The sequence below is a fragment of the Chelonoidis abingdonii genome, chromosome 11 (assembly GCF_003597395.2).
Source record: "Chelonoidis abingdonii isolate Lonesome George chromosome 11, CheloAbing_2.0, whole genome shotgun sequence".
NCBI classification, from domain to species: domain Eukaryota; kingdom Metazoa; phylum Chordata; order Testudines; family Testudinidae; genus Chelonoidis; species Chelonoidis abingdonii.
Genome location: NC_133779.1, coordinates 38,653,517 through 38,674,721, shown reverse-complemented (window position 1 = coordinate 38,674,721; position 21,205 = coordinate 38,653,517). Strand labels below are relative to the sequence as shown.

The 21,205-nt window shown below is 45.3% G+C and overlaps 1 protein-coding gene across 4 annotated transcripts in view; it reads left to right on the top strand.

Annotated features, from left to right (window-relative positions):
- Positions 1-21,205, top strand: part of SBNO2 (strawberry notch homolog 2) — a 123,083-nt gene that overhangs the window by 37,065 nt on the left and 64,813 nt on the right. For all 4 annotated transcript variants that reach the window (XM_032787839.2, XM_032787752.2, XM_032787604.2 and 1 more), the window contains one exon: positions 4,118-4,241. In XM_032787839.2, coding sequence (XP_032643730.1) covers positions 4,118-4,241 — 124 coding nt within the window. The remainder of the gene's footprint in view (positions 1-4,117; positions 4,242-21,205) is intronic.

The following is a 21,205-nucleotide window of genomic DNA, read 5'->3' as shown; positions in this document are numbered from 1 at the left end:
CAATGTGCTCAGCTGTACCCAGGACAGAAAAATAAACTGTCTCTGCCTGGCAGTAGTAAAAGATACACACAGGATGGGGCAGGGACACACTGGGATGTTCCAGAGATGGGGTTTACTTGGTCAGTAGTAATCTTATTTTAAATGTCTCAAATGGCCAGTTTCCTCCATCCTCCCTTGGAGGAAATGTTCCACTTTTTAATACAGCTTAGATTCATAAAATGGATTTCTTGTAGCCAAATCTTTGGGCATTGTCTGAGTAGCTTTGTGTAAGGGGAGGAGTAGAATCTTATTTCCATAACTTGTACCCATTTGAAAGGAGAACCCACGGGTCAGTGTGTCTCTCTCTCTCACTTTCCCTGCTTGTTTGGCTTAAGCTGTTTGTTTCAGAGGCGTGAGATGCTAACCTTCCTTCTCTTCTCTCTGTCCAGTTTCAGTGGAGTTGGTTAGCTGTCCCCAAAATAGTAACTTGCTTAGAAGGTGGCTACATCTATTGTAATCAGCCAGTAAGTATGATAGCTTCTGGCTTGATCTGTTATGTGTTTGGGAGATGGAGTATAGCAATTATGCTGGTGTTGGTTGCAACTCCAAAGTTCAAGAGGAGTGCAGTTCTGTACCGAAGGCAGGGATGGAACCTTTGTTTTATATGGAGAGGATGTGCAGTATTCTTCAATCTTACAGCATATGTACTCTGAGTTCAGAAAGAATTTTCTGAGAATTTTCAAGTAAATGGGTTAGTAATTTGAGTTTAAAGGCCTTGTTGTCACTAATCTTAAAATTCAGTGCCTGGCTCTCATTTTCTTCAGCCCAAAGAAATTATAATGGAATAACACTCTTCAAACTTTCCATATAGTTCAAATGCACTGAAATCTCAGTGTGAGCCACATTTGATTAAATTAGGTTTTAAGTTAACTTATAAACGGTTGTATCTAATTGTTATGATTATACAAATTGGGGCCAGACCAGTAACTCATGTCATTTTAAATGCAAGCCCTGAAGCTAATGTGCATGATGCAATTGCATTGCTTGAAATGAGTCAGTGGAGTGAAGGGGCTGTACATGCATGTCAGGGTCTCACTGATAGATGACTTGAACCCAACTGTCACTAGACTGGCCCCAACTGTCATTGGCCCTAGAGGTTCCATGGCTATGTGCTGGCTTCTTTGTTTCATCGCAGGGAGTCTTGCTCAGGTGAAACGAATCAGGTTAGTCCGACTGACTCCTGCTGGGCAAGGTGGTTTCAGTGGGGAGCAAGGGGGAAAGAGGCAATGGTATATGCCCCATGATTCTCTCCCCTCTGCCCTGTTCCCCTGAGAGAGAGCTTGAGGGACTCTCCAAGTCTCACACGTGTGGCAGAACCAGGAACTGAACCCAGAGCTCAGGAAGCAATGTGATGTAGTTGATAGGGCACTGGATTGGGACCTGAATTCTAATCCCTGGTCTGCCACTGACCAACTGTGTGTCCATATGCAAGTCACTTAGCCTCTCTGCATCTATTTCCCCTCCCATCCTTTGACTGTCTTGTCTACTTATACTGTGAGCTCTTTGGGGCAGGGATTGGCTCTCTCTGTGTGTATAGCACCTAACACTATGGAGCCTTGATCTTGGTTGGGACCTCCAGGTGCACCTGTAATCCTGAATCACGACCTAGTGCCTTAACACAAGACCACCCTTCCCCTCAACCCCACTTCACTACAGTGATTTGAAGTTGTGTTTCATCTGTTGAACCTTGGGTCAAGAGCAAGCCACAAGTAAAGTGCCCGTCAGCCTAGCCCATAGCAGTTATGATGCAGACATCAATTTTCTATGTATATAGTATGTGCTAGGGTGAGGATGAGCAGCAGGTAGGGGTGGACATTGGAGTTGAGTTGCATCGACAGTCGCATCTGGGAAACCTTGCCTGGCACCTGCCCATAGTGTGCTTTGCTTTAGTGAGTTTCTGTTAGAAAGGAAATTGAAATCTGGCTTTGATTTACAGAAATCCTCCCTATTCCTCATCTCAGTAGCATGAAAGCGATGTCAGAGTGGCATGCATTGGGAAGTTTTTTCTTTTATCAGAGTCAACTGCTGCCATCAGGATCTCTTCTCCCTTCCTTTTAGCAGAACTGCCAGGTTCACAAGCTTTAGAGCCCCTTCTAATTTCATTAGTTTGGTGGTATAACAAAAGGTAACGTGGGGGTGGCTGTCTTCCAACCTTTCACAGCAAAGCAAATGAATGTCCTTGCTAAGTAAAAAGCAAAACAATAATATGGAAGGCCCTGGAAAAGGTTGGCCTGTCATATTAGCAATTCTATAGTGGCTTTCCTGTGAGGATCTTTACCAAGTTGCAGTTAGTCTTTTTTACAACATTGCCTGTGAAGGGATGGCATCCCCATTCTACAGATGGAAAAACTGGAGTCTAGAGAGGTGAAGTGATTTGTCCGAAGACCAGATGAGGAGTCAAATTCATCCCTGGTAGCTCCATTTCAGCTGGTGGACAAACACTGGGGACTGATTTGGCCCAGTGAATGTGCAAGAGCTGGGAAAGGTGCCTCGTCACTCAGAATGGAGAGTGATTAGAGCTTGACTGGACTGAATTTTTGTAATTCTCTCTCTGTAAGAGCACATGGATAGGGACCTGCTTTAGGGCTTCTTAGCAGTAGGTAAACCAGTTGCAACATCAGTAAGGATAGAGAAGAAATTCAATGGTAGCAGTTCATAGGCTGTTGTGAAAAGTGATTTCTGTGCTGCCCTTTGCTAGGATTTTACCTTCAATGATGTGGCAAAAGAGGGGTACCTTTAATCATAAGTGGGAGAGAACTATATGCCTATTTGCGTGTAAATGCAGCCCATCCAGTGTATTTACCATCCTGCACATGTATTAGCTATAGGCATGTGGTGTTAATGAACAACTAGCTGTGCAGGACATTTTCATTGCTGGATAGTACTTAGCCTGCCCAATGATTTCAGTCTCCTCTCCGCAGTTGATTTTTCGTGTAGCTTGGAAGTTCCCTGCCTGTAGGTTCTGTGGCCTTGACATCACATGGAATTTCTGACTTTCCACAAGGGCAATTCAGCCAGATCGTGTGAAGCGTTTAGTTTTTTGCATGAAAATGTACTGGGTGCGGATTGACGAAACTGTTTGAATGAACATCGGTTACAACAGCCAGATTACCAGAAGATTACTGAGCACATTCCTCCCTGCGCAGTTAACGTGTGCATGCAGCGTGTAATAGCAGAACCAAAAGAAGCTCATGCAATGTAGGCCAAAGGCTGCTGACTGGAGGAATGGAAGGACTCCTAGCAGTTCACAACCCTTACCTGCCTAATTGTTACAGGATACAAACTGAGAGTGTCCACTCAAGAGAGCATAATCAGGAGACCTTGCTTTGTTCACTAACAGGTGCCACTCTGAGATCTCCCTAGATAGTGTCAGCTCAGAGCCATTCATCCCCCTAAAACCCTTCCTGGGTTAGTATGCATGTCCCTGCCCCTCCTTTCAAGTTCTAGTGCTCCAGCTAGCAGCATAGTATGTCCATGATTGGTGTAGCTATGGGTATAACTACATCCCGCCCTTGCCTTAGTCCCAAATAGGAGGAGGGTTGTGGCCTTCCCCCCCGCTTTGGAAGATCATTAGTGGTTGAGTTTTCCCAGGGTCTGTTAGTTCTTATGGGGTGAACTATGATTCTGCTTTGTAAGAATTAATATTTCCCCGTGTATAGCATATTTGATCCTAGGGTCCTGTTGTGCCTTCTGAACGCTAATTTCTCTGGTGCCGTTATAGCAGTTTTATTTGCACTCCATTGTTAGGATTGGACTGGGATTCCTCAAAACCCAATCTCTGTCACATCCACCCAGGTTATATGAGCTACTGAGAGTTGAATCCTTAGGCTCTTGATTATGCTACAGCTCAGTAGAGCAGTATACTACCATATGAGCCCTAGAAAATATCCTTAGCAGGTTTATTATATTTTGCCCTGTAGACATCTGTCCTGCACAAAATCACCTGTTAAAATCAATCTCTTGCATGAGTCGACTTTAAGAACCAGTTCACGCCATGAAGGTGGAATCTGAGACAACTCTGAGAAATGCCCCTTGCTAGGAATGAGAGAAAGTCACTGCTCTCCTTGTCTCTTTACAGGCAATATTTTAATACCACTTCCGATTTTTACATGAATTCCATCAGCAGACCACCTTTCACAGAGAGGAACTATGCATCTGTGGGCTTTGCTGACTTCTTACCAAAAAATGGTGATTTTCCTCAGGTAGGTGCCTAGTTTGTTATGACTGTCTGTCTTTAGGTGAAATGGATATTTTACATTTTTTGGGGAGTAAGACTGAGGGCAATGCACTGTATGTTATTAAATAGCCAGTGTGGTATGTGTGTGTTTTGAATACTCTGATGCCACAGATGCATTTCATTGGCTTGGTGGCTGCACAGTGGTGTTAAATTCATAGGCGATGCAAGTTACAAGTTGATAAATTAATGTGACATACATACCAAAGGGAATCCAGGGAACAATGTAAGTTAAAGAAGGCTCCCACTAGTTAGACCAGGGGTAGGCAATCTATGGCACAGGTTTTGAAGATGGCACGCAAGCTGATTTTCAGTGGCACTCACACTGCTGGGGTCCTGGCAACCGGTCCGGGGGGCTCTGCATTTTAGTTTAATTTTAAATGAAGCTTCTTAAACATTTTTAAAACCTTATTTACTTTACATACAACAGTAGTTTAGTTATGTATTATAGACTTATAGAAAGAGACCGTCTAAAGACGTTAAAATATATGACTGGCACGGAAAACCTTAAATTAGAGTGAATAAATGAAGACTCAGCCCAGCACTTCTGAAAGGTTGCTGACCCCTGAGTTAGACCATCACTTAATCTTCTCTGAACTAGGCTTTTAGGGTTTTCACCTCATGTATGTTGAACGGGCTATTATCTCACTACTTAGTAGGTTAAATTCATGAATAGTGATGTTTTATAGGGATATAGATTCTGAGAGCTGCACCTAGCAGAGAACTTATAATTCAGGCCCCTCCTTCCTCCCTGGAAAGTACTCTCCTCTGACGTGTAGGAGTATGTGAACTGGATCTGAAAAGCACCAGTCATCCTGGGTGGGTTGGTACCTCTATAGAGTAACAGATTTGCTCATCCTCCAGGGATCTCATTGGTATGAAATGAGCTCATCACGTTAGACTTGCCTCTGGCCATGTCTCATGGAAAGGTTGGTCAGTCAGGACTGGGAAACAACTTAGCATGGGAAAGAGTTGACTTTTGAAAAATGAAAAAATGGTTAAATCCTTCCCAGGAGTTCAGAGGAGTATGTGGTGTCTGGCTTGCACAAGGTTTTTTCATTAGCTTCTCCCAAGATATTGAGTGGACCCAGTGAGCAAAACCAGATAGAGCTCCCCTGCTGGCTTACCAAGGTAAAGACCCAATTGAAGTTAGTTCCAGAGTCTGGTCCCATCTCCAGCACTTGCACCTCAGAATGAGTTATACTATCAATCATCCTCTGGGCAGTCTGTACTGTACCTAAAGCTAGAGCCCAGTGTGGATACGAAAATATAGCTCCACATCTGATCTGCATCTGCCAGAATCAACCCACGATCTGCTAGCCTAGCTGGTAGTCTTTTACCTATATCTGCAGCTGCAAGCCGTCTCTCAAGGGCTCGTGGGGAGGGGCGGGATCTTACAGGGAAGAGGCATCATGAGGGAACTGGGAGTAAGGGGCAGCTCAGGGGCAGGGTCTCGAGAAGGGGCCGTACAGAAGGAGGGACTGGGTGTAAGGGTCATCGCATTGTGTGCTGCCCCTGGGAGCTCATGAGCGACAGCGCATGGCAGCAGCAGTGCGTGTTGCGTCATAGTGGGGCGGAGGGGTTGGGTGCCGGGGCCCCGCCCACTCCAATCCCTGTGGCTGGGGGCTGGCCTTGCTGCCCAGGAGCTGGCAGGTCAGGCCCAGGACTGGGAGTGCAGCCCATGCGGCCAGGCCATGGTGGGGATACTGGTGCTGCCTGAGGGGCCGAGCTGCTGAACAGGAAGCGGCACAGTAAGCACGTGCTGGACAGCCCCAACTCCAACCTGCCACCCAGCCCCAGCCGCTGGCTGCCAGCCCTGAGCACGCTGCGCCCCCCGTGCTGCCCAAGCTGGACGCCACAGGTCCGGCGCCGCCGGTGAGTAGAGTCCTGCATGGTTGTATCTGCAGCCAATCTGCTATCTGCAAAAACAGTCCGTGGATATCCACAGATTTGCTGGGCTCTACCTAACACCATGCAGTTTTCTCACTAGAACAGAGATGGCACTGGCCCCTTTAGCACTAAAATGAAATATTGGAAGGAGTGCAGCCAAAGGAAAAGAGTGAAGACTGAACCTAGTGCTTCTGCTGCCCCCAAAACATGGCTTGCATCCCCAACCCACCCTGGAGCCTGACTCTTCCTCTTTAAACAGTCTTGTGGCCCATGTGTAGTAGCAGAATTCCAGCAGCATTGGAGGAAGTGGCAAATGCCTTGGCTGTGCAGCCAGTAAGAAAGGAAACTGAGCAGCAGTGTGCTCAAATGCTGGGATTTCCTATCCGAGAGAAAGTCAAATCAGTGTTCAGCAGCTACTGCTGCAGGAGAGCAATCCATATACTGTGAGTGGATTTAAAAACCCACCCTGAATAATTTTAATCATTAATAACTCTTGTAGCTGTGCAGGATGAGGTAAGGGTAACCTAACCCACTGCTTGAGTGTAAACTGATGGCTTGTGGATCAGGAATTTTCCCAGCACATATAGCAGCGCATGTTTGATTGGACATAAAACTCCTCACAATGTTATCTAAAGAGAGGATAGTGAGCTAGATGAGCAACTGGTCTGACCCAATGTGGAAAAGCTATGTTCTTAGAAAGCCACCCTCCTTAAGACATTAAGACCTATATTTTCAAAAGTAACGAGTGATTTTGGGTGGCTGACTTGAGGCCTCATTATTGGAGGGCTGATGCTGAGAAGTTTCTGAAAATCAGGCCCCTTCAAGGTTCCTCAACTGAAACACCTAAAATTACTGGTCACTTCTGAACATGTGGAACTAAGTTAAATTGAAAACCATTTTGAGCTGTGTGTCTGGTCGCAAAGAAGCCAATTTACTGGCAAAATCAAGTAAGGACAAGATCTGTCCACGTCTGTGTATTTTATGCCAGTCATGCTTTGACAAATTGAAAAATAATGTTTTAGCAGAACCCCATCATGCTGCCATATACTACTTCTGAATGTCTTTTTTTTTCCCCTGTAGCATTTGAATGCCTCAAGATACACGTATAAACAGAAGCTTGTTCCTTTATAATCAGTCTCTTCTTCCTGCGTGAGTCATTGAGGAATATTTCAGCTGTGTGCTTTGTAATGACCTGCAGTGCCACGAACACTGGAGCGTGACAGTGAACAAATATAGTAGGAAGAGTTGGTTGATTATAAAGGAGAGACCGTCTCCTTCGCAAAGGAGTATGTCAAAAAAGCACATCACAGCAATAAAGAGCAAAACTGACAGATTTCTCCTACATTGCAAAATCTCCATATTCTCCAAACACTGATGCAAATGTGTTGAGCTGTGCTTTTATTCTCTTAGTGTGTCTTTAAAGATGTGCTATGAACCTCCTTTGGACTCCAGCTTTTGCAGCCTTGGGCCGTGTCTGCATTAGTGTTTGAGCCATTGGAGGAGACCTGGTGCAACACCAAATACCCTGTCCTGCAAGCAAGGCTGCTGTAAGACTCACTTTGCATCAGTGCAGTTTACTGCTGCTTCAAATAAAGGTTAAACTGCACCAGGGAAAATCACATTTTATAGAGCAGTGCTTCTCAAAGTCGGGCAGCCGCTTGTTCAGGGAAAGCCCCTGGTGGACCGGGCCGGTTTGTTTACCTACTACATCCACAGGTTCGGCCGATCGTGGCTCCCACTGGCCGCGGTTTGCTGCTCCAGGCCAATGGGGGCTGTGGGAAGCGGCACGGGCTGAGGGGAGTCTTGGAAGTGGCGGCCAGCCTATCCCATTGGCCTGGAGCAGCGAATTATGGCCAGCAGGAGCTGCGATCGACCGAACCTGCAGACGCGGCAGGTAAACCGGCCCGGACCGCCAGGGGCTTTCCCTGAACAAGCGGTGAACGGGCTTTGAGAAGCACTGTTATAGAGGATTTGCCTGTTTGTGCTCTGGTAGCTGGTCACCAATGACTGTTAATGGGGCCAAACCCTGGTGTAGACAAGAGCTCCCTCTGCTGGATAAAACCAGATAAGTAAATGCATGGTAATAGCAATAGAATTGCCTGCAGCACAATTCATTGTGGGAGGAATAAGACAGAAATGTGACTTAGAATCATAGAATATCAGGGTTGGAAGGGACCTCAGGAGGTCAGCTAGTCCAACCGCCAACTCAAAGCAGGACCAATCCCCAACTAAATCATCCCAGCCAGGGCTTTGTCAAGCCAGGCCTTAAAAACCTCTAAGGAAGGAGATTCCACCACCTCCCTAGGTAACCCATTCCAGTGCTTCACCACCCTCCTAGTGAAAAAGTTTTTCCAAATATTCAACCTAAATCTCCCACACTGCAACTTGAGACCATTACTCCTTGTTCTGTCATCTTCTACCACTGAGAACAGTCTAGAGCCATCCTCTTTGGAACCCCCTTTCAGGTAGTTGAAAGCAGTTATCAAATCCCCCCTCATTCTTCTCTTCTGCAGACTAAACATTCCCAGTTCCCTCAGCTTCTCCTCATAAATCATGTGCTCCAGCCCCCTAATCATTTTTGTTGCCCTCCACTGGACTTTTTCCAGTTTTTCCACATCCTTGTAGTGTGGGGCCCAAAACTGGACAAGGTACTCCAGATGAGGCCTCACCAATGCCGAATAGAGAAGAACAATCACTTCCCTCGATCTCTCTCAGTGCCCCAGCTTATACAGCCCAAAATGTCGTTAGCCCTCTTGGCAACAAGGGTAGGAGCCTTGCCTTGTAACAGGCTTATTCAAAGTGATACAAGCTACAAAAGTGAGATCCTGGAAGAGTGGTGCCATTTTCATAATGTAATAAAAATACTGTAATGATAAGTAATAATAAAATAGTGTGTAATAAGCATGTTATAAAAACAAATTTTATATTTCCAAGATCACTGCTGTTATAATTTATACTCAGGTAAAGGAGAAAATCCCTGGAAATATTCATTTTTAGGAGGGGATTTGCAAGACTTGACATTTTAGTGAAAGGAGTTCACAGGTTGTTAAAGTTTGGGACCCACTGAGCTAAAGCCTCACCAGTGCTGAGTAGAGCAGGACATAACCTCCCATGTGTCACATATGACTCTCCTGTTAATAGACTCCAGAATTATATTAGCCATTCTCACAACTGCATCACTCGGTTGGCTGACATTCAATATTTCTCATCAGCCTGTAGAATCCATTTAACAGGCTGCAGTATTAGAGATCCAATCAGTAGGACGTGGCATAGGGGATGGCTGGTGTGGATTTGCTGCTGGGTTTAGTGGGAAGTAGGCTTAATTATTAACATTATTTATTTTGTAGAGTCTAAGGCAGGGGTTCTCAAACTGGGCGTTGTGACCCCTCAGAGGGTCACAAGTTTATTACTTGGGGATTGCGAGCAGTCAGCCTCCAGCCCAAACCCCACTTCACCTCCAGCATTTATAATAGTGTTAAATATAAAAAGAGTTTTTAATTTATAAAGAGGGGTCTCTAAGGGTGTGTGGACCCACCCCCACTTCACCTCAGTCTTAGGCTACTGCCAGTCCCCGTCTAGCCCCCGCTCACTGGGGTGGACTGCAGTGTACGCCACTCATCATAGGCCAAGGGGGTTTTGGACCTGCTGCCTCTGCCTACCCATGGGCTGTCCCCTGCAACCCAGTATCTAGTAGGCCTTACCAGGCCTGCAGCCTGGGGCTTTCCTAGGCTGGAGCTCTCAGCTCCTCTGGCCCTTCCCCAGCCCTGCTCCAGTTTAGGTTCCTTACTTAGCACCTTGCAGCCAGGCCCTCTCCCACTACAGGCAGAGGGAGACTGTGTGTCTGCCCCTGGCTTCCCTGCCTTTATAGGGCCTGCTGAGTCTGTTTGGGGCATGGCCACAGCTGAGGCTGCCTCCCAATCAGCCCAGCCTGAGGCTTCCAGCCCCAGCCCTCTCCCAGGGCTAGCTTTTAATCCCTTAGGGCAGGAGCAGGTGACCACCCTGCTACACACCCCTCCCCTCAGGATCATCACCCCTGAGCATAGGGTTGTCTCCTGGCCTGGACCAGTCGGGTTGATCAGTTTACTTCCTCTGCTACATCATGGAAATTGAGTGCCGCCAACTTGGCAAGAACAATCTTTGGAGAATCTCTATTAAAGGAATATGCTTCCATAAACGTTGGAGTATTTAGATTAGAGGGATGAGCATGGAAAGTAAAAAAAAGAGCCTTTCGGTTAAAAAAAAAAAAAATCCAAAAAAACAAACAAAAAAAAAAAACAACCCGGCCTGAACTGCAGACAAAAGTGTGACTCATCCTGTCGTGAGTGGCCTTTCCATGGTGCCCGACTTTTTGCCCAAAACAAGAAATGATTCTTGTGGAAACGTCATGGCTTTCAGAGTTCTACCAGCAGTACAAAGTGTGCTTTGTGCCAGCCCTGTGGCTGCAGCACCGGAGCCTTGGGCTACGGAATGACCTTGGCTCTCCGCTGCTTGAACCAATGGAGCTCAAGGAGAACCACAAAAGTGAAGTGCTCAAACTCTGGCAGAGTGGGGAGGAAGGAAGTGTCTATGTGAAGATCTGACAAGAACCATTTTATGCAGAAGCAATGAACGCAGAGTCTCTCCTTTGCTCTCCTGATAGGTAAAGAGTGATTATAACAAGGAAGATTAAAGGAAGGGGTCATGATTGTGCATCTCTGAGTGCCGGCTTGGGGAACCATCATGTGGAGGAACAGGAATGAGAAGAATCTCTATGTAAAGGAGTCAGGGAAATACTGCTGCCAGAATCTCCTATCTAAAAGGAGCACAAGTGCATGCAGTATCCTTAGCCAGAGAAGCCTAGCTCACATTGAGAAATTGGGCAGAAAGTACAGGAAATGGGTACAATGGATAAAGACATCGACACATTCCATCTATTGTGTGTGATAACTAATGCGTTCTTAGTGGTATCGTAACTTTTTAAATTTATAAGATGGTAGTGCCCAGAGGTCCCAGGCAGGATCCAGGCCCTGTTTTACTAGGGCCTGTACATAAACCAATGAAGATACAGTCTTTGCCCCACTGAGCTCATAATCTAAGGCAGGGGTGGCCAACCTGAGCCTGAGAAGGGGCCAAAATTTACCAATGTACATTAATATTTCAGCAGCCCCCCATCAGTTCCTCCACTCCGCTCCCAGCGCCTCCCACCCACCAGCAGCCCCGCCAATCAGCGCTGCTTGCTCCCTCCTTGCACCTCCCAGTCAGCTGTTTTGTGGCGTGCAGGAGGCTCTGGGGAGGAGTGAGGGCACTGGAGGCTCAGGGGAGGGGGCGGGAAGGGGTGGAGTGGGGGCAGAACCTGTGGCAGAGCCAGGGGCTGAGCAGTGAGCACCCCCTGGCACACTGGAAAGTTGATCCCTGTAGCTCAAGCCCCAGAGTCGGTGCCTGTACAAGGAGCCACATATTAACTTCTGAAGAGCCGCAGGTTGGTCACCCATGATCTTAGGGTATGTCTATGCTGCAGTTGACCATGTGACTGCAACTTGGGTAGAGAGATCCACAGCATGGCTAAAAATAGCATTGTAGATGCAGCACTGCAGGCCGTATGAGCATGCCAGGGACCTGCAGACGTACTTGCGTTGAAGAAATCCTCATCACCATATCTACATTGCTATTTTTAGCCATGCTAGCACAGATATAGCTAGTGTGGGGATGTCTACCGAAGTGGCAGTCACACCTGCAGTGCAGACGCCCTAAGACGACAATCTGTAGGAGGATGGAAAACAGTGGCAGATCCTTTTGCATCTCCCCTTCTGCCTATTGTTTGTTTGCTCCCTTATTTCCATTTTCCCAACTCCATAGATGCTGGCCTACCAGATAAAGGGAACAATCTCCTTTTTTTTTTTTTTTTTTGTCCTAAGGATGCTTGGGCATTTTGGCCCATGAGTAAATGCTTCAGTGCTGGAGACTCATGCCTCTCTTGCAGCTGTTGAGAAACGGATTTCTGTGACTCTGGGACACTGCTTGGCAGCTTGTTCCATTCAGCTTAGTCGCTGCCTGTGACAAGTATTTCCTGATGCTTGTTTGTTTTATTTCATGTCATGTTCCTTTATCCCATTATTTCTTAAATGGAAATGAGCAATTTGGATTGGTGTCTCCAGCCCTTCGTTCTATAAACTGTACTTGAACCCCCTTCTTGTCTTTCACTGGGAAATACAGAGTTCTATTTTTCTTAAACATCATTTAATACTTGTGATGAAGTTCATGGGGCCTGTCCCCAAGACCTTACGATCTACTTAAACTGCTAATACAGAGCACAGAGACAATACACTGGGTGATCCTATCTTAAAGCTGTTGTACAAATACCATTTTTTGGTGTTTTGATCATGTTACACTAGTCCTGCTTTGGTATAGGTTTGGCCGATTTGAGTATTAAAAGTTTATTCTAAACTGATTTATTAAATCTGCCAGCAGCCTTTTGTGCTATTGATCATGAGGTAATATTGACGCAGCATCTCTGGCAGGAGTGGATGGATTAGCCCTTGAATGGATTTGCTCCTTTTTAGATGGAAGATCAGAGGATGACTGATTTGGTTTGCTTTTGTTTCGACACTTGCAAGTAGAATACAACAAGGTTCTATCTCGTTCTCCCTCTTACTTTAGTGTGTGTAAGTGAGGCTGCTCGGCAGGCTAGTTAGTGAGCATGGGCTCTGCTGATGCCACGCCGACATGCTGTTGACACCCAGCTTAGTTTTCCTTCCAGCCAATCCTATTGCTGCTGTGGAGTGTATGACCCAGCATCTTGAGGTTTACATCTGGACTAGCTTGGCTGTGGCTCAGGCCAGATGAGATGTCAGTAATATTGATAGGCTGGTAAAAGTATCTGGCAAAATTGGCAGGAATTATGCCTTGTTTGAGGGAGTATGACTTCCATTCGTGACACTGCTTCATAATTCAGGAGTCTTGTTCCTCAGCTGCAACCTGGATGCAGAGACAGCAAGTGTAACAACCTTAATTTCTCGAGCTGCATGGGTCAAGGTGGCCATGACAGTCTCTCTGTTAGGTGCAGTTCTCCCTGCATTTGCCATTGAGAGATTAAACTACTGTAATGTGTTTGCCATGGGGCTCTGTCTCAAAATCTGGAAGTTTACACTGGTATAGAATGCTGAGAACACATAACACCAGTGCTCTGTGAATAGCACAGGTTGCCTGGAGCAGTTCAGGTTGTTGACATTGACCTAAAAAGCTCTACCTAGTTTATATGTTTACTCTCCGGGCGACTGCCTCTCTCTGCTTTGCTGCAGTGCTTGAGAGCAGAGGTGCACAAGCTGGAATGTCCACAGTATAAAAGCAAGGGAGCTGGTGGTCAGACATGTTGCATGAAGGACCCATGACTTTAAAATTTGCCAGTTTCTTTGATCTGTAATGCCCCAGATTTGCTGCTGTTCTAGACATGTTGTAAAGCTAAACTTTTTTCTTGGTCATTTGAGGCGTTGTTAGGTGATGTCTTGTTCTGGGATTAGGGTTCAAATGTGGGATTTTCAGGTGAGATGGGGGTGTATGTTGATGGTATGGGGGCAGTCTGTGATTTTTCTTGCAGTCGATTTTGTGATATTATGCATTTTAATTATTATCAAGAAACCCAGCGTATTTTAGTGGGTGCTTTTTATATTGGCTTACATTTACCTACATCATGTTCTGTGCTCTGCCTCTCAGGACTCTTATTTTTTATTTACTTCTCTAATTGATCTTGGCTTTTTGAAGAGCGAAGTCCCCTCTTGGAGTTGTCTTTGTAATTCATTCCCTTTCATTTTGGGTTTTGTGATCGTGTTTTTAAAATCTCAGATTGCTGCGTGCTTGTCAGTGCTCAAGGGTATTTGTCTCGAGGCTGTTACAGGGTTGATTCCAATTTTTGAATTTTTATAAGCTATTTATCATCTGTCCTGAACACACATACCTGTCTTCCTTTGACTCTTAACATTTACAGCCAGCCAATCCTCTTACTCAAGTAATGCACTATATAAGAGCAGGAAGTCAAGGGGTACTCGTGCATAAGATGACCCACTTGTTAATAAATGAGCCTATTTATCAGTCCTCCTTTCTCTTCTCTCCGATGGCTCTCACATGCTGCTCTGTAACTCTGTGTGCAAGCATTACTGCATGGGACTTTCTGACGAGTCCAATAGATGGCATAAGTCAGTGATGTCACCCTTTGTATAGTAAAAGGTTGTATTGAGAGTAACGTTGAACAAGGCCTTTTGTTCCAGGGCTTGGCTTTTTTGTGTAAAAACTCTGACAAATTACGAGTGCCTAAGAAAGCCCCAAAGTGCCGGGTCTTTGGCGGCGGTCCAGACCCCCTGAATCCTCTAGGAGGCCCTGACTCTGGGCTGTATTACTGTATAAAATATTCCCAGTAGTAATCTGAGTTTGTCTCCATAAACATTTGTAGACAGATCCCGTCTGCCCCCAAAGAGCCAATGGGTTTGATTCAACCCTTGCTTTAACTATCCCAGGATTATTCAAAGCAGGACCTGGAAGAGCTTTGCAGACTTCTCCCTTTGCAAACATATTAAAAGAGGGGTTTGCATAATATTAACACCATTTAACCTTGTACTGTATTCCTACCTCTTCCCGGGCAGCCGTGAAACAGGCTGACTTTCTTGGGACTTGGGACTGGGGACAGTTCACCTCTTGCGGAATCTTCCCATTTGAGCGCTAACATGGAAAACAATAACATCTCGGGGTTTTTCTCAGTTATTAGTCAGAACCTCTTCCAAAGAGAAACTGCTGTCAGGGGATTGTTCCATGGGGACAGTGTGGGTCTCTGTGAGCAGTAGCCCATTGGTTGCCTGCAGGCGTTGGGATTAGTCGTGGTAGATCATATCTCTTCCACACATTACTATAGTCTTTTTTTCCCACTTTGCCGATTTCATGCTGTCCTGAATGCCAAACAGTTAAATATTAATAGTTTGTTCTCTCTGTCCGAAAACATGAAACTTGCACTTCAGAAGGGAGGAGGGGAAGAATATTCTACCTGTGACGGATACATCTTTCCAGGTGACTACATAGGAAAGTACCTGGCTTTACCACATTCAGATACCATGGTGATGGGCGTGGTGTTAAAATCTTGTTAGATCTTTCCCTGTAATAACCATGCCAGCAGATTAGTGACACTGAAGGGAGAACATGAGGAGCTCACTGCAGACTTCTGTAAGTGAGTCTTTTGTTTTAAAATATACATTGGTTTGTCTGGGGGGGGGGTGAGATAGACAGTGTGGGTATGTGAGAGAAATTGTTCTCTTCATACATCTAGACAGGAGAGCCAAGTATGTCTCTGCATCCTAGATAACTTGACTCCTCAGTACATTCCCAAATATGACTTTGCTGCATAAAATCCACAGGGGACTTGGCAAAAAGAGACATAAATGTCTGATTTGGCTCATTTGAAGTGAAGCTCCATGGGCCTGCGCATACACTGCCTAGATCCAGTTTGATAGGAAGTTGGTGAGCTGCACCCTCAGGAATGTAATGAGAGCCATTCTGGGTAGATATGGGTTTCTGACCTCACCTGGCCTCGGGCTGTGTTAAACCTCCAGGTGGTTTATCTCTCTAAAGGGTTTCCCAGGAATGCACATGTTGTCAAAAATGGATTGGCAAGGTTTAAAGAGTAGATACTAATGACACTGTTGAGGTATTCGTACAGTAAATGTTCTCTTTGTGCTGCTCTAGGAGATCAGCTGAGATGCTTGCAGCCTGCAGATTTGTCCATCTTGGGTTGGGGGGAGGAAGGTTGTTCTTTCAACCTTGGCACTTGCCTCTACCCTTGTTCTGGTAGGTCCCAAGTCTGACCGTTAGGGCAAGTTGCAGAATCTATTTTTCCCGAAGGAGTGGGGATGGCCACATTTTTTTTTCTTCTGGAATTTTTTTAATTACATCATGGATGTTGTTGGCTAATAATGATTTTCACACATGTCCCAGCAATCTTTATGGCTGCCTTCTGTGCACTGAGAAAGATCATTTCACTTGCATGCCTCGGAATAATCCTGTGTGAACTTGAAACTTAAATCCATTTCCTCACCAAAATGTTGTGATCCTTTGGCTGCAGGGTGACTCATGCTTGCTGCTCTGCTGGCATTCTTTACGCAAACAAATGGGCTTAAATAAGGTTAAGAAAATAGTTACATGAGGCCATTTTAGGGGTCTGATAACATCACTGGGGCTTGGGAAAGCTGGCGCTGAGGGGCATATCGGAGTTTGTGGCTATTCAGCCCCAGGAGGCCAGGGTGGATGGGGTAAAATGGGGGTAGTTATATCTTTATCTAGTGATGGGAGGGTGGTGCTGGGTTCCAGAGAGAGAGCTGACCATTCCTCTTCCTCTGGGGAATTATGCTGTGAGGCAAGGTTTCCATTGTGGGTTGGGGAGAGAATAAAAGCTAAAAAGGAGCTTGGATCCTTGAGGCTCGCAAGTTTCCCTGGGGATTGGGCAATTATATGCCAGTCTTAGAACTTCATATTTGATTACGAGGGAGTGAACATAGTAACAGGTTGCCATTCTTTGGTGCATTTTCTCTGAGGATCTCAAAGGGCTATACAATGAATTTAGCCAAGGGGAGTTTTTTTGTCCGCATGATACAGATTGGGAAACACGCTCGGCGCAGAAGGGAAGAGACTAATCCAAGATCACACTGAGTCAGTGGCAATGATGGGAGTAGAGCTCAGGTGTTCCTGATGCCCAGCCCCTGTGCCTTAGCCTAACTGATAGGTCTCAAAATATAATTGTAAATGGGGAATCATCATAGAGCAGCTGCGTTCCTAGTGGGGTCCCTCAGGGATCAGTTCTTGACCCTGTGCAATGTAACATTTTTATCAGTGACCTGGACAAGAACATAAAAATAATTACTGATAAAGTTTGCAAATGACACACGGATTGGGAGAGTGGTGAATAACGACTGATCATGGATGCAGGATGATCCAGATCACTTTTGGTAAGCTGGGCACAAGCAGACAATATGCACTTCAATTCGGCCAAATGTAAAGCTATCCATCAGTGCTCCGTCCCCACCTTCCCCCAAACTCCCACCCCTGTCCTGCCTCGCCCCATCCCCACTCCTCCATCTCTCTCCCAGAGCCTCCTGCATGCCGTGAAACAGCTGATTGCGGTGGGCAGTAGGTGCTGGGACAGATGGGGAAGAGCTGATTGGTGAGGGCAGCTTGGTGGGAGGGAGGGAGCTGGCTGCCAGTAGGTGCTAAGCACCCACTAATATTTTTCCCATGGGTGCTCCAGGGCTGAAGCACCCATGGAGTCGGCATCTATGAAGCTATCCATCTAGGAACAAAGAATGTGGGCCATACATACAGGGTGGGTGATTCTATCCTGGGAAGAGATTTGGGGGCTGTGGTGGATAATGAGCTGACTGTGAGCTCCCAGTGTGACACTGTGGCTAAAAAGGCTAAGATGATCCTTGGATCGTTAATCAGGGCAATATAAAGTAGCAGTAGGGAGGTCACTATCTTTGTATTGCGCACTGGTGTGACCACTACTGCAGTACCATGTCCAGGTCTGGTGTTGATAATAACTGAGGAAGAATGTTGAAAAAATGGAGAGTGTTCAGAAGAGCCCCAGGAATGATGAAAGGATTGGAGAACAGGCCTTTATTGTGAAAGACTCGGCGCTCTGTCTATTTAGCTTAACAAAGAGGAGGTTAAGGGGTGACTTGAGCACAGTCTAAAAATACCTACACGGGGAGCAGAAGTTTCATAAGAGGGCTCTTCAGTCTCTAGGCAAAGGTCAAACATGATCCAATGGCTAGAAGCTGAAGCTAGACACATTCAGACTGGAAATAAGGTGCAAACTTTTAACCATGAGGGTAGTTAACCATTGGAACAACTTACCAAAGGCTGTGATGAATTCTCCATTACTGGAAATATTTAAATCATGATTGGATGTTTTTCTAAAAGATCTGATCTGGTTCAAACAGAAATTAATTCAGGGAAGTTCTGTGGCCTGTGCTCTGCAGGAGGTCAGATGACCACAGTGGTCTCTCTTTACCTGAAAATCTCTGAATCACAAGACCATATTTCCTTGCTGCCTGGGGACCTGCTTTCCAGTGTGCAACCTCTTCTATCCTCATTAAAGCCACCTCCATTTCAGCAGAAGTGGACGCAAGGACTAGCTTTTTCACCTCAAAACACTCTCTCAGCCCCTTTAGTTTCATCGCTCACCGCTCCAGTCAAAGGTGAACATTGAATGTTGCCGCCCATGCTGCTGCCTCATTTCCCAAATGCCATGAACTTATGTTTACCGTTGAGATTAATGGTTGCTGAACCTGGGTCATCTTGTGCATGTCAAGGCAATTGGCCAGCTTCTCTCTGACTCTGTTTGCCAATATTTTCACTTTTACTGTGGTGGAATAATTTAAATCTTGAATCTTGCATGTGGTGGAAACTTCATTTGTAAGAAACAAGTTCATGTGAGGTTTGGAAGGCTTTAACTGTCAGTTGACAGAGCCTCACTGCTGGAACGCATTCCACCACGCAGTAACATCCAACACGGGGAGAAGGCTGCTTTTAGTTTCAATTATATTGGTTAGAAAAGCTGAACTTGATATAGGCAGGTGTATGTGGGGGTGGGGGGATGACGGGGTTATAATTATCTGTGTTTGCTTTGAGGTTAGAATTTGCAGAACTTAGACTTGTTTAAATGTGCCCTGAAATGAAAACAAGTTGTTGAGCCAACTAGACCAAACAAACTGTAAATGCCCTGGTTCATGCAGAAGAGCAGCCACGTTATACTTGTCCCTGTGTGTGCTCAGATGGACACCCAGACTAGGATTTCTTCCCCATACTGCTGATTGATATTGCTTGTGTGACTCAGTGATTTCACTGAGGTCTTTATCCTTCATTCCACTGTGCCCATGAAAAGATGCCTGACACCACCTTCTGTGTCTTTTGCTGACTCTTCAAAGTGTCATTCCATGGACCATCAGGAAGGTTAGGTGGACTATAGCTCAGGAACCATTGCCCTGAAAACTGCACCCTGATCAAGTCCTGAGCTGGCTGGGGGCAGACCCTTGTGACGATGCAGAACTCTTTTGAAATCACTGGGGCTCTGGGTTCTACCTTCACGGAGCTTGGTACAAGAATTAAGGCTTTGGTTTGTCCAGCATTTCCTCCTTTCCTTGTCCCCTTGAAGGAAACTTAGGGCATGTCTACACTTGCCATTTAAAGCAGAAAAAGTCCCTTTTCTGTGCAAAACCCCCTTAGAACCGATCCTGGGTAAGATAGCAGGACTCGCAAGCCTGCATTGGTGTGCATTGTACAGTAGAACCTCAGAGTTATAAATACCTCAGGAATGGAGCTTTTAACTCTGAAACGTTTGTAACTCTGAACAAAACATTATGGTGGTTCTTTCAAAAGTTTACAACTGAACATTGATACAGCTTTAAAACTTTACTGTGCAGTAGAAGAGTGTGGCTTTTAACCATCTTAATTGAAATGAAACAAGCACAGAAACAGGTTACTTACCTTGTCAAATCTTGTTTTAAAAATTTCCCTTTATTTTTTATAGTTTACGTATAACACAGTACTGTACTGTATTTGCCCTTCCCCGCCCCCCATCTCCGTTTCTGTGTGATTGCATACTTCCAATTCCAAATGAGGTGTGTGTTTGACCGTTCAGTTCATAACTCTGCTGTTTGTAATTCTGAGGTTCTACTGTACTGAAATATTGTGCTTCCATTCGTAGTTTTACTGCAGAGTCATATTTATTATAATAGTGCTGTCCTGTGTATCTGTTGTAATGCCATCTCATTTCCCATTATAACCTCCTTATTTTGGGAGGCTGTAACTTGTGCATGGATTTATAACACTTGTATCAAAACATCTAATTCAGAATAAAAATATATTATACAGCACTACATGTGTGCCCAAAACTGGTCTGCTCTTCTCTTTGGCCTATACTTAGCTTTTTTGAAAAACAAACCAAAAAATGTTTAGGCTATAAGTTGGCATACACAGCATCCTATGTGAAGCAGATTTTCATTGAGCTAAACTTTGGATTTGGGTTCCTTTGTCTACAGTATATGCACAGACACCCCTGCATGGCCTAGGAAATGAGAAGGAGGTTGAAAGTGGATTGGGGAAATGCAGCTCACGGTGGAGTAGCTGAAAATGTGTTGGCTGTAGCTTGTGATAAGATTGGTTCTTTAGGATTTTACCTTTCCCGCCCCCTACTCAGGAGAGAGAGAAACTCCCTATCATGTCAGGAAAATAATTGTTAAACAGTAATGCAGTTCAACTGTAGCCCGCATCTGTAATGTCGGGATATGGTCTCTGAAGAACTTGAGTCAAAGTGAAAGCGAACCAAGGTATTTATAAGTGGTTAATCTTTGATAGCTTCTGGGTGTGTATAAGAGACATTTCAATTGATTTAAATTCCTGAGATAAATAAGAGAGAGAGACTGTCATGGGCAAAATGGCATCCAGGCTAAAAAGACCTTGGAGAATCACTGGTTTAAAGCACAATGCTGAATGTGGATTTGAACACACACAGCTGTATTCCCCTGTTCATTGATCTCATGCAACACTTTCACAAAAATCAAAGGTTTGGAATCCCCGTGTTTAATGCTATCATCAATCTTTTCGGGAAGACAACAGCCATAAAGCCACTGAAACAAGGCACCATCCAGACAAGTCATAGAATATCAGGGTTGGAAGGGACCTCAGGAGGTATCTAGTCCAACTCCCTGCTCAAAGCAGGAGCAATCCCCAACTAAATCAGCCCAGCCAGGGCTTTGTCAAGCCTGACCTTAAAAACCTCTAAGGAAGGAGATTCCACCACTTCCGTAGGTAACCCATTCCAGTGCTTCATCACTCTCCGAGTGAAAAAGTTTTTTCTGATATCCAACGTAAACTTTCCCCACTGCAACTTGAGATCATTACTCCTTGTTCTGTCATCAGGTACCACTGAGAACAGTCTAGATCCATCCTCTTTGGAACCACCTTTCAGGTAGTTGAAAGCAGCTATGAAATCCCCCCTCATTCTTCTCTTCTGCAGACTAAACAATCCCA